At 40.9% G+C, this 18732-nt stretch overlaps 1 protein-coding gene across 2 annotated transcripts in view; it reads right to left on the bottom strand.

Moving 5' to 3' along the window:
* NIPBL (NIPBL cohesin loading factor) overlaps positions 1-18732 on the bottom strand; it is a 346458-nt gene that overhangs the window by 44134 nt on the left and 283592 nt on the right. For both annotated transcript variants that reach the window (XM_038743872.1, XM_038743871.1), the window contains exons 17-22: positions 18404-18635; positions 13511-13662; positions 12882-12962; positions 9971-10071; positions 5008-5146; positions 3788-3870 (exon numbers count right to left, since the gene is read on the bottom strand). In XM_038743872.1, coding sequence (XP_038599800.1) covers positions 3788-3870; positions 5008-5146; positions 9971-10071; positions 12882-12962; positions 13511-13662; positions 18404-18635 — 788 coding nt within the window. The remainder of the gene's footprint in view (positions 1-3787; positions 3871-5007; positions 5147-9970; positions 10072-12881; positions 12963-13510; positions 13663-18403; positions 18636-18732) is intronic.

Below are 18732 nucleotides of genomic sequence, written 5' to 3'. Positions count from 1 at the left end.
TCAGATTGATGATGACTGCGTGCCCACCTCTTTAAGTAACTGGAATATAGAGACCAGACAGCGGCTGACGGGGGGCTCTTTGAGCAGAAGCCTCAGTAAAGGCAGGATACTAACAAGCAGCAGTCATCATCAGGGTTTCAATCTGGCAGTTATATTAGCCGGACTTATGTGTCTGGACACAGGGGAATCATCATCATCATCATCAATCGTATTTATTGAGCGCTTACTATGTGCAGAGCACTGTACTAAGCGCTTGGGAAGTACAAATTGGCAACATATAGAGACAGTCCCTACCCAACAGTGGGCTCACAGTCTAAAAGGGGGAGACGGAGAACAAAACCAAACATACTAACAAAATAAAATAAATAAAATAGATATGTACAAGCAAAATAAATAAACAGAGCAATAAATATGTACAAACATATATACATATATACAGGTGCTGTGGGGAAGGGAAGGAGGTAAGATGGAGGGGGATGGAGAGGCTGACGGGGAATGCGAAATCGATACATGCAATGGGATGACAATTAGATACATTTTAGGTATGCGTAGGTTAACGTTTTGTTTAAATTCATAATATTTTATTACTGGCATATATTTACTTTTATGAGTTCACAGTGTTTTAAAAGGCTCTATATTTTCCATCTTTGTCAATTATGCCACCATCCTTGACCCCTCACGGCGCTTCAGCTCACATATTCAATTTCTAAATCCTAGTGATTTTTGCTCCTCGACATATACCAGATTCACCCTTTCCTCTCCACCCAAATGGCCACCTGGTCTGAGATGCCGTCGGATCAATAAGCCTCACTGAAGGCACATCTCCTCTGAGAGGGCTTCCCCGACTGGGCTCTCCTTCCCTCTTCTCCCATTCCCTTCTGCGACGCCTTGCACTTAATCATAATTATGGTATTTATTAAGTGTTTACTCTCTGCCAGGCACTATACAAAGCGCCGGGGTGGATACAAGCAAATTGGGTTGGACACAGTCCCCGTCCCACGTGGAGCTTTACAGTCTCAATCCCCATTTTACAGATGAGGTAACTGAGGCTCAGAGAAGGGACGTGACTGGCCCAAGGTCACACAACCGACATGTGGCAGAGCGGGAATTAGAACCCATGACCTCATGACGCCTGGGCCCGGGCTCCACCCACCACGCCATGCTGTTTATACTTTCATTCAATCGTATTTATTGAGCGCTTACTGTGTGCAGAGCAATCAATCGCATTTATTGAGCGCTTACTGTGTGCAGAGCACTGTACTAAGCGCTTGGGAAGTACAAGTTGGCAACATATAGAGACGGTCCCTACCCAACAGTGGGCTCACAGTCTAGAAGGGGGAGACAGAGAACAAAACCAAACATACTAACAAAATAAAAAAAATACAATAGATAAGTACAAGTAAAATAGAGTAATAAATATAATAGAGTAATAAACGCTTGAGCACTGTACTATACTTGCATTTGGACTGTTATTTCACCCCTCCCTCAGTCCCACAGCACTTACAAACGTATCCGTAATTTATTTATTTTTAATCGATGTCTGTCTCCCCCTCTGGATTGTAAGCTCGTTGTGGGTACGGAAAGTGTTTCCCAACTCTTGTTATACTGTCCTCTCCCAAGCGCTTAGTGCATACACTCTGCACAAGGAGCACTCAGTAAATACCACTGATCGAAATTAGGGCCTGTGTTTATCCGACGACGGTCTCAGCTTCCTCGTTATCTTCCAGCCTCTCTCCTCTTCAGTCCATGCTGCCCAGTTTGGCTCTCTGAAATGTTGCTCAGCACAATACTACACTCTCAAAAGCTTTCAATGGCTACTTAGTGCCCTCCGTATCAAGCCTTGAAACTCAGCCTTAGTCCCCTATAATATTCATTCAATCGAATTTATTGAGTGCTTACTGTGTGCAGAGTAACAGTGACTTCCAGCACCAGGTATTCGCCCACTTAAATTCATCGCTCTCGCCAAACTCGATGTCTGCCTGTCCCCTGCTCACTCTCACTCTTCCTCCAGCTTGGAACTCCCTTCCTATTCCAAATCTACCCGATAACTTCAAAGCCCTCCTAAAAACCCCCACCTTCACCCTGAGATCCTCCAGGATGAATTTCCAACATCCAGAGCAGATCCACCCCATCGACCTCCTCAGAACTTTGGCATTTTTGTAAATTCATTGTTCCCTCATCTGGAAAATGGGGATTAAAGACTGTGAGCCTGCCGCAGGCCAACCTGATCACCTTGTAACCTCCCCAGTGCTTAGAACAGTGATTTGCACATAGTAAGCGCTTAATAAATGCCATTATTATTACTACTTATTCAGGTTTCTTCTGATATTTCATCCTGTTATAACTGCACAACCTATTTTATCCTTGTCTTTTTCTTCTGCTCCTAATACTTATAAATTATTTTTGTCTACTTATTCAGGTTTCTTCTGATATTTCATCCTGTTATAACTGCACAACCTATTTTATCCTTGTCTTTTTCTTCTGCTCCTAATACTTATAAATTATTTTTGTCTCTCTCTCTCTCTTTCACTACCATTAGATTATAAATTCTTTGTGGCCAAGGAACATGCTTTGCTTCTACCAAGTATTTGCTTCAGGGCTTTGCCCTCAGAAGGTACTCAACTGTCATTAATAATAATAATAATAATAATAATAATAATAATAATAATAATAATAATGGCATTTATTAAGCACTTACTATGTGCAAAGCACTGTTCTAATCAATGGCAATCTAATCAATCAATCTAATCAAAGCACAGTATGAAGTGCTCGGGAAAGTACAACACAAGGGAGTTGGCAGACATGTTCCCTGCCCACGATGAACTAAATAACATTGATTGATTACTTTTATTCAAAGTGGGTTTTTTAAAACACTTTCAAAAATAGTGCTATGGTCAATTTTTTTTTTGCCTCTAGCACATTCCTTAATGTGCTTTACCATTATTTTCTATGGGAAACTATACTTCATTTAATATATTTTCACATTTTTCATGGATGATAATAATAATAATAATGCCATTTATTAAGCGTTACTATATGCAAAGCACTGTTCTAAGTGCTGGGGTGGTTACAAGGTGATCAGGTTGTCCCACGTGGGGTTCACAGTCTTCATCCCCATTTTACAGATGAGGTAACTGAGGCTCAGAGAAGTTAAGTGACTTGCCCAAAATCACACAGCTGACAACTGGCGGAGTGGGGATTTGAACCCATGACCTCTGACTCCAAAGCCCGTGCTGTTTCCACCGAGCACGCTGCTTCTCTTGAAGGCAGCTAAACTGTGATTTTTCAGCATTTGTACGCTACCACAATAACAACTGGTTAAATGGTTGTTCCAAAAGGCCCATTTGGGGGCTTTAACTAGGCCAGCTTCAAAAATATTTTCTCACAACCCTTAAAGAAATTCTCACCTCCTCACACAATTATCTATTCTTACCTAGCACACCCTTGGGTATGCATAAGGTTGGTCTTACTCATAATTAAACTCAGAAGCTCTTGTTTGTCTCACTCCCAAGGACTCACATTTAGGCTTTATTTTCTTTTCTTCCCTCCAAAAATTTCTCCCATAGGCCTCCTGCTCCAGGTGGGAAAGACGGATTTTTTCTGCTAACACAGTGCTCTGCACACGAGAAGGTGCTCAATAAATACTAGTGATGAACTGATTTGGGGAAATAGGCAGAATGGGCATCAGCTGAGTGATATTTTTAAACCACTAAATCACCTCAAAAAGCCACATGCAAAAAATTTGAACATCTATGTTTGCAGCTGAGGGTCTGTATGTTTTACTCACTTTTTAAGGAAAATGGAGAGGAAGTTTTGTGCTGTTCGCATGGCAGTTTCGTAAGAGTTAGTAATAATGACATCCTGATCAACCTGCAATGCAAAAAAAAAAATACTCATATTGATAATATAAAAAAACCTGAGCAATCTGGCTATCAAGAGGTGACATCATCAGCGACTCGCAAGTTGAACATTAATAAAAGAGAGTGTTAAATACAAACGATACTGGACAAATGCAATAGAAGAGTGGGGAACAGTTACCACAGAACAGAACTAGCGCTGGGGAAAATACTTTTGAAAAATTGCTTCATTCTGACTGAAGGATCACTGAATGAGTAATTTCTTAGCATTGCACACTTCATTGTTAATTAGTAACAGTGAACTTCACACAATTGCAAACTGGTGAAATTCTTCATCTGCGCAATGCTGATGAACTATAAAGTGTCAGACAATGCAGACTGTTTAAAATAAGGATTTTGTTTTCCAGAATCTTGGAAAGCCACGTACTATTCCACTTGTTTTCAAACCATCACCCTTCTAGTTTCCAATCTGCCAATGAAATAATGAATGACAACATTTTTTAACACGGGGTTTTACAGGAACAACTGTTACGTTGTAGGAAGAACACTGATACTCTTTTTCTTCTGAGGCTCAAACAAGGGACTGTGAGCTTGTACTGCAGCAGGAGGTTTATACGCTAGTCTTTAAGAAGAATTCCTTGAATATCAGGGTAATGAGACGGTACATTTTGTTGAATGTCCTTTTCTGGATCTTTCAAGGAGTAGGATTCTTTGTGTGGCTTGGACTATGTATAGTCCTGCTTGGAAACAGGGACAGGAAGACAAGAAGACACAAGGCTCTTCCCATCCCCGTCATTTTAAAATAAATTAACTTCTTTTACAGTCACACATTTAATGTTAGTGAACTAAGGAATGCTTAGGATGTTACTTGATTAAAATATGAAAAATGCAAAGTACTTGAAAGTGAAGAATTTGAGGGGGACTAATATTAACAACCTTTTTTTATTCAAGTGCATATTTTCTGAAGTTATGAGCAGGGAGATGCCGTACATTCATTCATATTTATTTAGCGCTTACTGTGTGCAGAGCACTGTACTAAGCGTCAACATAAGGATGGTATCAGTTGGAGAAAGTGCCAAATAGATAAGGGGGTGTATGTAAAAAGTATGAACGTACATAACGGTGTAAAACATTTTAATGATTTCCTTACTTTTTTGTTTGATTCCTCTTCTGAATTAGAATCTTTCTCTGATGACGGCAGGTGCACTACACACTGAATAAGCTGTAGAACGAGTGCAGTAACCATCTGAATATACATAGGCTCTCCATCCATATCACTACTATTTAACCTGTGGTGTAAAAAAAAATAAGATACAGCTCACGGTTAAAAGAAGAAGTTGAGTAGATACGATAGCTGCTACCGAAGATACAGTGTTATACACGTGCCATATTAACTCAGAATCACAAAGACAAAGCAAATGTACTTCCGAGAGTTAGATACTCATTATTGTGGAGATATTGAAAACATTGGTCTAGGTGTTAGAACACTTTCAAATGAGGGCTACAAAGCATGGAATTGCAGCTGGCAACCTTTCTTCCGTAGCTGAAATTGGTGGTCTCATTGATACAAAATGATTTGAAGTAATGACTGATGTTAAGGGAGCTCTGAACTGGGATATGTGAGAAAGAAATCATAATTTTTTGAAGCACAGATATCTAGTGGTTCCTGCAGAGACAGATTCTTCCATTTAAATAAAAATATCTCTAAGCAATGGATTGTGAACTTCTTAAAAGAAAGACGCTGCTTATTGGCATCTATATGGATTTCCATGACTTGGGTTACTCATGGTAAAAGACTGCAGATAATCACAGTCGGAAGGCTGATTCTATTGAGTCTTCAATTCTGGAAATTTTGATTTGAAGTGTGGCATCTCGAAACTGGGTCTCAAGTAACCCTCTTGAAGCCAGATGGAAGAACTCAAAGAATACTGGCAGAAATGAAGAGAAACAACAACTCAGAGTACTTTCAAGTGGCATTAAAGGACCTCAAACCTAACAGAAAAATATATTGGAAAAACGAAAGGAAAAGAAGAGCAAGAGGGGCACTGAATAAATGTTAATTTTTAAGGCTTACAATGACACTTAGTATATATGTTTGTACATATTTATTACTCTATTTATTTATTTTACTTGTACATATCTATTCATTTTATTTTGTTAGTATGTTTGATTTTGTTCTCTGTCTCCCCCTTTTAGACTGTGAGCCCACTGTTGGGTAGGGACTGTCTCTATATGTTGCCAATTTGTACTTCCCAAGCGCTTAGTACAGTGCTCTGCACACAGTAAGCACTCAATAAATACAATTGATGATGATGATGAAAACAGAAACTGCAAACAAATGTGTCAAAACAGGAATGAAGTCTGTGCCATACGTTTGCTTAACGAAGCTCAAAGTTCAACAAAGTTTCTATGGATAAAGACAAAGGTTTGGGACTGTCCCAAAACACCTCTCCATTAAAACCACATTTGGCAACTTTAGTTTTTTTTCCAAAGTGCTCATGCATTTTTGTATTTTAAAATTTATATTGGCCTTTAACTTTTTACAATTAAAAAATAACGCACTTTTATTTTCACACCAGTATAAAAGTAAAAGTAGAGAAAAAATATTGTAAGAATGCGTGCCTTTCAAACATGTTAGTTCAAAGTATTCTAAGATCGAGTTCTCAAACTAGGGACTGATTTAGATTCTAAGTCCGCTGCGGGCAGGGCAGGGAATGTGACTGTTTATTGTTGAATTGTACACCCCAAGTGATGAGTACAGTGCTCTGCACACAGTAAATGCTCAATAAACATGACTGAATCAGTGACTATGAGGATAATGTTAGTGATAAGAAAATTGGGCAGGAAGGTGGTTTTGGTGGAGAGGAATCAGAGGCAGGGACAGATAAAGACCAGATATGATACCTATATAGTAATAATAATGGTATTTGCTAAGTGCTTACTATGTGCCAAGCACTGTTCTAAGTAATGGGGTAAATACAAGGTATAATCTAAGAACATAAGTACAAAAGAAAAGCCAACCTGGGTCAGACCAATGGTTCATCCAAGCCTATTATTTTACATCAGATGCTGGCAACAAAGGTTGCTTAGAACTACATGAGTATTGGTAGCTCTCAAACGTTCGTTCTCATTGTTCCGGGTGCAACACCCAACATCTGTCATGGACTTATTATCAATGTACCTAAGGAATTCATATCAAAGCTTCTAGTCCTCTAATTCTCCCCCCAACCATCTCTCATATTTTTTAATAATTCAATTGCAACTTACCGTTCATTTAAAACGACTTTTCTCTAAGTTATTTTATGCCCACAACTTCCTGTGGAAACAAATTCCACATGCTTGCCAACTGTGGTGTAAAGAAGTGATTCCTTTCATTTTGAACCGATCATTTCCAACCTTCAATAAGGGTCTACCCACCATGTCCTGATGTATAGTAAATAGTAATTCTGTGTTTGCTCTGACCACACCTTTCACCATTCTACCTTTAATCGTGTTCCTCTTCGGTCTTCTGAAACATACCCTAGTTCTGAGTTTGGCCTCTGACAGATCATTTTGGTTGTCTTTCTTTGAACTTCTTTCAGGTCTACTTTTCTTAAGAAGCACAATCAGAACTGCCATTAGTATTACTACCAAGATTTTTTAAAGTGGGAGAACTGTACTTTTTGTTTCCTGCATGCTTTTTGATAATGCCCAGAATATTGGGGGTCTTTTTCGTTACTGCTGAACACTGAACAATGATTTTATTACCATCAGCAGCAGCAGCCCCAGCACTGATTGAATACCTGTGTGCACAGTATTGGACAAAGTGCTTGAGAACATACAACAGAAGTAGAGGATGCATTACTTGCTTCTGAGGAGTTTATAATTTTATGGTGGAGACCCATGGGAACAAACATTCCAAAATACAGTGGTAAGGGAACAAGTGCATAGACAAAATGATAAAAACAGAGCATTTAAATCAATAATAATAGATAACAGGGAATATTTTATATATGTATGGAAGTACATATATGGGGAGGGATCCCTTTTATTTATTAAATTATTGATTTAGTTGCTTACTTTGTTTTTATCAATTTATCTATGCCCTCGTATGTGTGTGTGTGTATATATATATGTATATATATACGTGTATATATATCTATACATAAGGAGATGTATGTATATAGATCTAGATATCACATACACACACATACACAAGAGTACTAATGTGTGATGAGGTGGCGTGAGTCGGAAGGAAGGGGATAGGTCAGGAAATACCTCGAAGAAAATGAATTTTTAGGAAGATTTGAAAGTGAGGAGAGACATGATTTGACATGTGACATTTCACCACCCGGTAATGCATGGTGTCATTTGCAAACTTGGCGATTCAAACCCTTATCCAAATCATTTATGGAAACACAACTAGTCATAGCAGGGACCGTCAAGGCCTCTGATGATTTCCATTCTCCATCTTCCAAAGGAATGCCTAAGCTGGTCAAAACAGTACATCAAATCTCGGGATCACACATTTTTTTTTTTTTTTTGAAAAAAGCTTCTGTTGTGTCACCACTTCCAATGTCTTTTGAAAAATCAAAATATAAAAAGGTCACTAGAGCTCATCTAACCACATGCTTTAAAAAACTCCAGCAAATTAGGGACACGTTTTTTTCTGACCGATTCCCCTGTACCGAAGCCAACGGGTTGTTTTTTTTCCCAAAGTGTTCAAAACCCGATTATGCTAGACATGAAAATGAGGCTAAGGGATGTCAAATTCCCAGTATCTTCTTTGGAACTGTTTTTATGGATGGGAATTGCACTAGTTTTCCAGGACGATTTGTAATAACAAGTTACTCTCCAAAGGGAGGCAGAGGGGCCTAGTGGAAAAAGCACAGGTCAGGGATTCCCAGGATCTAGTCCCTGATACTACTTGACTGCCGGGTGACCTTGGGCCAGTCACTTGACTACTCTGGGCCTGTTTCCTCACCTATAAAATCCCCTTTTACAGTGCATCTGTGTGGCTATAGCCAATCAGATTATTTTCAATCTGCCTCAGCTCTTTATCCAATATATGACAAAGCAGCATGGCCTACTGGAAAGAGCACGGGCCTGAGAGACAGAGAGACCTGGGCTCCAATTCTGGTTCCCCTTCTTGCCTGCTGTGTGACTTTTGGAAAGTCACTTAAATTCTCTGGCCTTCAGTTTCCTCATCTATAAAAAAGATCTCCCCCTTCTCCCTCCTTCTCCTAGAGAGGCAGCGAGGCCTAGTGGATAGAGCTCGGGCCTGGAAGTTAGAAGGACCTGGGTTCTGATCTCGACTCTGCAACTTGTCTGCTGTGTGACTTTGGGCCCAGTCACTCAACTTCTCTGTGCCTCGGTTACCGTATCTGTATAATGGGGATTAAGACTGTGAACCCCATGTGGGATATAGACTGTGTCCAACCTGATTAGATTGCATCTGTCCTGAAGCTTAGTACAGTGCCTAGCACATAATAAGCATTTAACAAATACCTTAAAAAACAACAAGCACACACACACACAAGAAAAACAAAAAACAAACGGAAAAACTGTGCATCCCTTGTGGGACAGGGACCGTGTACAACCTCATTATCTTGAATCTACCCCAGTGCTTAGTACAGTGCTTGGCATAAATTAAAAATGTAATGCATAATTATCATCATCATCATTAAGTGCCTTTATTATTATCATTATTAACAACTCCCCTTTCAAATTCCCTCAGCATTCATGGGTAGATACTACCCAGTGCCATGGTTTGTTTACATCTAGTTTATTAATTTGACCTAAAATGTGGCGTAGTTATCACAATTTGATCTGGTTCCTTCACTCAATCTGCTATTAAGAAAAAAAAATTGGATAGGCTCGGGAATCTCTCAACAACTTCTTCAGTAAAGAATGAATTAAAAAAGGAACTGAGCATCTCTGTTGTCTCCTTCATTCCCCCATCTAATTTCCTGCTTAAAGAGTAATGGTCAAGTTAAAGTATTTAATGAATAATGGTAAAAACAATTGGAAAAATGGTGAGAAGTAAGGGCTAGAGATGTAAACATGGGAATCATCTGTGTACGGTAATAATAGAAAACTCAGAGCAAGAGGAAAAAAAGATTCCATTTTTTTACCTGAAATTCCTCAGACTCCTCTTGCTGGTTGGCAATCTTGCAAGTGAAGTAAAAATTTCTTCCAAAATCAACTGCCTATGTTTTTCATATCTTGAGAATATCTATTTAATATGACAAGATTAAAAAAACTGTTTAACAAAAATAAAATAAAATGGCACACAAAAATTGAAAACCCAAATCTCTCATTATATGGATGGCCTCGCAATATTTTAATACGAACATGTATGTGGATGCCTAGGGTGTAAAAAAAGTGCTACTTCCCTTGTTCCAATAGAATAGTAAGAAGATATTTTAAAGGACGGCTTATGGAGGTACAGTGTGTAAAAGAAAGATTGAGACAAAGAACACTAGTTTCAGCTTCAAATTGCATTGATCAGTTTTGCATGATCATCATTAAGAGAGAAAATAAAGTTTTGTTTTTCCATGATCACTAGTCTCGATTTTCCCTATGAATTGATAACAAGCATTCAACAGGGAAAAGAAATTTCCGACCTAACCCTGCCTCTCACTAACTCCTTGTTCCACAACTGCGTCTGTAGTTTATGCCCTAGGAAAGGGAAAAATATTCTGGCTGCTCTTCTAAATCAATCAATCGTATTTATTGAGCACTTACTGTGTGCAGAGCACTGTACTAAGCGCTTAATCTCAAGCTCATCACTGTGGAACCACTGAAAGGATTAGGGGTGTGTAAAGAAGAGTCTTATCCTCGAGCAGAGGCAGCCAGAGAAAATGGGGGTTCATATATTCTTTGCACCTGCCTCTGCTCTGATGCACTGTCAGGGGAGTGACAAATTAAGCATCCAAAGGAGAACAAGAAATGTCAGTATTGGGTCATACTAATATCCTAGTCCATCAGGCCATCAATCGATAGTATTTTTTGAGCACTTACGCGGTGCAGAGCACTGTACTAAGCTCTTGGGAGAGTCCAATACAACAGAGTCAGTTGATAAATTCCCTGCTCACAAGGAGCTTACAATCTAGGGGGGAGATAGACATTAAAATAAATGATGAATACGTGCATTAAATGTTTGGGGCTGAGAGTTGGGTAAGTATTAAGTGCTTAAATCCAACTGCACAGACGATGGCAAAGGGAGAGGGAATAGGGGAAATGAGGGCTTAGTTGGGAAGGTCTCCTGGAGGAGATGTGATTTTAATAAGGCTTTGAAGATGGGTAGAGTGGTGGTCTGGGAGGGAATTCCTGGCCAGAAGGAGGATGGAGCAAGGGAAGCAGCGTGGCTCAGTGGAAAGAGCCCGGGCTTTGGAGTCAGAGGTCACGGGTTCAAATCCCCACTCCGGCAATTGTCAGCTGTGTGACTTTGGGCAAGTCACTTAGCTTCTCTGGGCCTCAGTTCCCTCATCTGTAAAATTGGGATTAAGACTGTGAGCCCCCCATGGGACAACCCGATCACCTTGTAGCCTCCCCAGCGCTTAGAACAGTGCTTTGCACATAGTAAGCGCTTAATAAATGCCCTCATTATTACTAGTAGTAGTATCAGGGGTGAGACAGATGCGATCGAAGAACAGCGAGTAGGTTGGCATTACAGGAGTGAAGTGTGAGGGCTGGGTTGTACTAGGAATCAGTGAAGGTAAGGTAGGAGGGGGTGAGCTGATTGAGTAATTTAAAGCCAATGGTCAGGAGCATCTGGTCTGATGTGGAGGTGGATGGGCAACCACAGGAGGTTCTTGAGGAGTTGGGACAAGAGAACGGAACGGTTTTGTAGAAAAAGGATCCAGGCAGCAGAGTGAAGCAAGGGCTGGAGTGGGGAGATACAGGAGGCAGGGAGGGCGGCGAGGAGGCAGGCTGTAAGTGCTTGGAGCGGCACAATAACAGTATGGATGGAGAGACAAAGGTGGATTTTAGCAATGTTGTTAAGGTAGAACCGACAGGGTTTGGCGACAGATTGAGTATGAAGGGTGAATGAGAGAGGTGAATCGAGGATTCAGCAGACTGAGCCCCCTCCTTCCTCTCCCCCTCTTCCCCCTCTCCATCCCTCTGCCTTACCTCCTTCCCCTCCCCACAGCCCCTGTATATATATATGTACGTATTTATTACTCTATTTTATTTGTACATATTTATTCTATTTATTTTATTTTGTTAATATGCTTTGTTTTGTTCTCTGTCTCCCCCTTCAAGACTGTGAGCCCACTGTTGGGTAGGGACCGTCTCTAGACGTTGCCAACTTGGACTTCCCAAGCGCTTAGTACAGTGCTCTGCACACAGTAAGCGCTCAATAAATACGAGTGAATGAATGAATGAGGATAATGTCGAGGTTACGGGGCTTGTGAGACATTGATGAGAAAAGTAGTGAGGAGGGCAAAGCAGGGTGGGAAGATGAGTAGTTCTCTCCTGGAAGTGTCAGCAGACATCCAGCCCAACGAACTACTTTAATATGCTGTTATATGTAAGCATTCAGTTAACTTCTGAGCTATGTAACAAAAGAGTCGAATCCATGTCGTAACGTCTCATTTTACTAGAAAGACAATATTCCAACGGGAAAATTCCCTTTCTTCAGAAATCTGAGCAAAAAGTCAAGTCCTACTTCCCCACTCGTTTTCTGACAAGCCTATCGCTGGGTGTTCAACAAAGTTTTGTTCACGGCCCCCTAAGATGCTCTCAGGCTGGAACCAAAGTGGCAACCGGAATTCCTGAACTCCTGAGTTATCTGTTCTGGAGTGGTTAGATTTTTCCAGAAGCAAAAGAAAAGTCAGTCAGGGCAGAAATGGTTTTGATTTTGACTCATTCCCATTTCACGGGGTCTTCTTCAGTTTGCTGCGATCTAAAAACCTGTAAATATTCGTCTTGAACTTTGTTGGGAAAACTAGTCACGTGCTATTTTCTTGATTGGCATTTATCAACAATACATTGTTCATTGAGAAATCTACAAGCTACTCAGATTAAAAATGTACTCACTGCAGTGACTAGTTTGATGGCACATAACTGTAGTTCACTGACATTTTCTACAAAAAAAGGTGTTATTCCCATAGATGATACCTACAAAGAAGAAGAAAATTGTATTAGCTGCACACATCTTTTCAGTGTAAAGTGTACATTTCACTGAATTAAAGGCTGGTAGCCATCAAAACAAGATATACACCCACCTCCCAACACAGGATTCTAAAAACGTTGCCCAAAATATTATTACTGCACATTTTCAAATCGCATTTTAGATAAAAAACATATCAAATTGAAATTTTAGCTTTGTGTTTAATCTCCTGTAAAATACATCTGAACTCCTTAACTGCTTTTCTTTATGCTTAAATTAACCAGCCTGGCAGATAATTTTAAGTATTAAGTTATTTTAATAGGTTACGTATAAACTTAATCAGTAATCAAGGAAGCCAATAATACTGCCAGTGCAGTACAAAACTGCTCTCTCCAAGGTTAAAATGGCATATGTAATATTTTTTTAAAAAGTGATAACTCGAAATCCCTGAGCCATTTCGCTTCCAATGTTGACTATGTTATTCTGAAGAAACGATAGGTGCTTCAAGTTTTCGGGAAAATGCGATTAGAAGAGAGAATATTTTTGAAACACTTGCCTGAAGAATTGTGGTGTCAGTAAGGAGTTGAATTTCTAGCAATTCCGCCAAACTGCTAACAATGTCACAAACCTTGTTATACAGCATCACTATTACCCTCTGCTTGTGAGTCGAACATTTGGCGCGCTTTGCTTTAGAACTTAAAAGTCCTCCTGGGAAGGAAAGAAACGACATTCTAGAGTTTTCATTTTCCATTTATATCTAACCTGAAAGTTAGCCGTGACTTTTTTTAAAATAGAACATATGCTTTAATGACTATTCAGTCATTTTGACAGAATACTGTTCTTGAACTAACATTCCACCTGTGAGGTATAATTTTTCAATTAAGGAAAATCATGATTCATAAAGGCCTTGAAGCTACTGTCGGAACTTCCTCTCGCTTGTTGTGGGCTGGGAATGTGTCTACCAACTCTGTTATATTGTACTCTCCCAAAGCACTTAGTACGGAGCTCTGCGTAAGGTAAGCGCTCAATAAATCATCATCATCATCATCAATCGCATTTATTGAGCGCTTACTATGTACAGAGCACTGTACTAAGCGCTTGGGAAGTACAAACTGGCAACATCTAGAGACAGTCCTTACCCAACATTGGGCTCACAGTCTAAAAGGATTGATTAACGTGCCAGTAGGGTTTTGCCAGTCTGACCTAAAACAGTGAAGGAATCACTCATCTTATTAGCCTCTCTTTGTATTTTAATGGCATGCGATGCTCAATTATCCGACGGTAGACTATTAAATTTTAATCAATCAACGGTATGTCGAAGCGCTTTCCCAACGCAGTACTGTACTGGACTCTGCTTGGGAGAGGACAATACAAAAGAGTTGGTAGACACGATCCCCAGCCAAAAGGAGTTTACAGATTAGAAGGGGAGACGGGCGTTACAAGAGACTACAGATAGCGGAAATTGAAGAGTGTAAGGACATGCATATAATTATTGTGGGGTGAATATCAAAGTGCTTAAGGGGTACAGACCTAAATGCATAGGTGACACTGAAGGGAGGGCTACAAAATGAAAGTGACGGTTTAGTTAGGGAAGACCTCATGGAGGAGATATAATTTTAGAAGGGCTTTAATAATAATAATAATGGCATTTATTAAGCGCTTACTATGTGCAAAGCACTGTTCTAAGTGCTGGGGAGGTTACAAAGTGATCAGGTTGTCCCACGGGGGGCTCACGGTCTTAATCCCCCTTTTACAGATGAGGTAACTGAGGCACAGGGAAATTAAGTGACTTATCCAAAGTCACACAGCTGACAATTGGGGACAGTAGCGCTCTGTCAGATATGAAAGGGGAGGGAGTTCCAGAAGGAGGATGTGGGCAAAAATGAGAAAGGCGAGATCGAGGTACAGTGGGCAGGTTGGTGTCAGAGGAGTCAAGTGAGCATGTTAAGGTTATAGTAGATCACCGAGGCAAGGTTGGAGGGGGAGAGCAGACTGAGTGCCCTAAAGCTGATGGAAGGAGTTTCTGTTTGCTGCGGGGGTGGACGGCCTACCGTTGGAAGTTTTCGAAGAGTGGGGAGACGTGGCCTGACCTTTTTGTGGAAAAATCATCCGGGCAGCAGAGTGAAGTATGGACTGGAGAGGGGAGAAGCAGGAGGAAGGGAGGTCAGGAAGGAGGCTGATACATTAGTCAAGGAGGGACTGTTTGGTTTGAAAGGAGAAGGGAGGAGTCTAGAGATGTGGGAAAGGTAGAACTGCCGGGAATTGGCGACCGACTGAATTTGCCGACTGAATGAAAGAGGTGAGTTGAGGACAATGCCAAAGTTGTGGACTTGTGGGGTGAGGCTGGTGTTGTTGTTCACAGTGACGCGGAAGTCTGAGGGAGTACAGGGCTTAGGTCAATCCCTCAATCAATCGTATTTATTGAGCGCTTACTGTGTGCAGAACATTGTACTAAGCGCTTGGGAAGTACAAGTCGGCAACATATAGAGACGGTCCCTACCCAACAGCGGGCTCACAGTCTAGAAGGGTGGGAAGATGAGGAGTTCTGATTTAGATATGGTACGTTTGAGGTATCGATTAGACATCCATGTCTAATGACATGGATAATCCTTGAGAAGCAGAGTGGCTCAGTGGAAAGGGCACGAGCTTTGGAGTCAGAGGTCATGGGTTCAAATTCCCGCTCCGCCCATTGTCAGCTGTGTCTTTGGGCAAGTCACTTAACTTCTCTGTGCCTCAGTTACCTCATCTGTAAAATGAGGATGAAGACTCTGAGCCCCATGTGGGACAACCTGATCACTTTGTAACCTCCCCAGTGCTTAGAACAGGGCTTTGTACATAGTAAGCGCTTAATAAATGCCATCATTATTATTATCCACGTACAGATACCCTGGAGGCGGGAGGAAATATGAGACTACGGAGAAGGAGAGAGGTCAGGTCTGGAAAGGTTGATTTGGGAATCATCTCGAATCTTGAAGCCTTGGAAGCAAATGAGTTCATCCATTCATGCATTCAATAGTTTTCATAAGTGCTTACTGTGTGCAGAGCACTGTACCAAGCGCTGGGGAAAAAACAACGTAACAATAAACAGTGAAATTCCCTGCCCACGTCTCCAAGGGAGTGGATGTAGATGGAAAATAGAAGGGGACCCAAAACTGGGCCCTGAAAGACCCCAGAGTCAGAGGACGGGAGGCAGAGGAGGAGCTGTCATCATCAATCATCAATCGTATTTATTGAGCACTTACTATGTGCAGAGCACTGTACTAAGCGCTTGGGAAGTACAAATTGGCAACATATAGAGACAGTCCCTACCCAACAGTGGGCTCACAGTCTAAAAGATGTGTCTAAAAGCTAAAAGCTTTTGTGTCTAAAAGATGTGTCTAAAAGCACAGTCTAAAAGCTGTCGAAAGATACCGAGAAAGAGCGGCCAGAATGGTAGCTTTGTAGGTTACAATTGCCCCATAATCCTTCTCCACTCGCAACTGCCCCTTTCACTGACAATTAATAAAAGGCAATAAAGAGGATGAAAAAACTATTCCGTTTTGATTCCCATTAACAGCTCTTATAGTGGTAGGTTGGAGGAGGAGACCGAAATCTAGTATTTCTATGGTTTTCATATCTTACACCCGTCAATGACATCGTGTTCTTTCTGCTTCCTGGGACATGCGGGGTTGCTCCTTTTGGTGGCAGGATGCTATGTGCAGTGAGGAAAAGTCTTCTGCGAAGTGGGCAATAAAGTTAAAATGTATTGGATCTAGTCCTACCAATATTCAGGACAAAGAAAACTCTGATTTCGGACTCAAAAATCCCTCACACCCAAAGAAAAACCCTGCTTTTATCTAGATTTAATGAGCCAATCCCAGTTTGCGCTCCTTTGGGCCTTAATTTCAAGGACCCAGCTCTAACCTGGATCTGCCTCCTTTTGGAAACTATTTCTTCTGCTCATTCAATCGTATTTATTGAGCGCTTACTGTGTGCAGAGCACTGAACTATTCGCCTTGCGGATCTCCCTTCAGGCCTACTTCTATTTCCCTTGTTTTTATTGCTTTCTTGATCTGCTGGCAACCATCCTTTGGGTATGGATAACTTCAAAATCTAGCTATGGCCCCAGCCCTGAATGCTCACCTTTCCAGGGTCCTATTTCCTTCTACACCTGGGCCACTTCCACTCAGTGATTCATATCAACCTCAATTCTGAACGCTCCGCCTCTCCTACACCCTTGCCTCAAAATTTTCCCAATCGCTCACAACAGAAGCGTTATTCTCCCAGTTCCCTATGTTGATCACCTTAATGACTCTTCATGGGCCATCATTTAGGCAGTACTTTCGTTAGAGGCAGGAAACATGCTGTTAATTCTGTTGTATTGTACTGTCCCAAGCCCTTAGTACAGTGCTCTCTGTAAATAGTAAATGCTCTATAAATAACACTGATTGAGCTTATATTTTATCCTCCCCTTCCTCAAGCCACAGTCCTAATACAAGTTGTAATCACCTCACAGTTATATTACTGTAACAACATCCTGTCTTTTTTAGCATCTTTGCCTTCAGGCTCTTCCCTTTTCTAACTACCTTACGCATCTGTGTTACTTGCCACCCCACTTCTTCAAAATCCTTTCATACCTCCCTTTTGCTGCTAGTATCAAACTGAAACCTTGGACCATACGCTTCCATCTCCGGGCCAATACACCTCATAATCCTTCTGTCTGGAATGCCAGCTCCCTTCTTTAATATAAATAGAGGAATCTCACTTCCCTGCCTACAGCTTTCCTAGATTAGCCCCCTTAACCATATACTTTCCTTTCAATTATCTCTATGTACATCTACACTTTTGTTCTTTGTAAGCGAGTTGTATGCATTTAGCATCTGCATTATTTTGGGTAGGGACCGTCTCTATATGTTGCCAACTTGTACTTCCCAAGCGCTTAGTACAGTGCTCTGCACCCACTAAGCGCTCAATAAATACGATTGATTGATTGATTGATTATTTACCTAATTAGGGGTTAATGCTTTTGGGTTTTGTCTTCCTAACCGTAACAACTTCCTCGAGGGCAGGAACCGTATTTTTTTTTTAAATCAAATTTCCTAGTTTCTAGGATGGTGTTCTGCACAGAATACGGGAAGCAGCGTGGCTCAGTGGAAAGAGCCCGGGCTTTGGAGTCAGAAGTCATGGGTTCAAATCCCGCCTCCGCCACTTGTCAGCTGTGTGACTTTGGGCAAGTCACTTCCCTTCTCTGGGCCTCAGGTCCCTCATCTGTAAAATGGGGATGAAGACTGTGAGCCCCTCGTGGGACAACCTGATTACCTTGTAACTACCCCAGCGCTTAGAACAGTGCTTTGCACATAGTAAGCGCTTAAATACCAATGTTATTATTATTATTATTAATAGGTAATCAATATATACCACTGTACTTGAGGACGACAAAGCAAAAATCAGCAAATAATTGTAAACTTACCTCCGTGAGGATCCACTCTGTAGACAGGATCATACTGAGGATAAAGAGTATTCTGCAAGTGAAATTTAGTGTACTGGATGACTCTTTCTATTACATCCTCAATATATACAGCTTTGGGCATATTGGGTGATGTCATAATGTTGATAGCTGTAAGACAGGCATCAGCTGATTTTGTAACCCTCTCCATAATAAGATCTCTCCACAGTCGCTCCTCTTCTTCAGTATCATTGTTCTGTAAGAAAAAGGGGTGTTTATATTGCAATCATTTCAGCAGTCAGGGTTTTCAAAATGCTGGCTCGGAGCTGCTTTTGGGAATGCTTTGAGGAGCA

Source organism: Tachyglossus aculeatus, chromosome 3 (assembly GCF_015852505.1).
Source record: "Tachyglossus aculeatus isolate mTacAcu1 chromosome 3, mTacAcu1.pri, whole genome shotgun sequence".
NCBI lineage: Eukaryota > Metazoa > Chordata > Mammalia > Monotremata > Tachyglossidae > Tachyglossus > Tachyglossus aculeatus.
The sequence above is the reverse complement of the archived record's forward strand: the minus strand, read 5'-3'. Positions and strand labels throughout refer to the sequence as shown.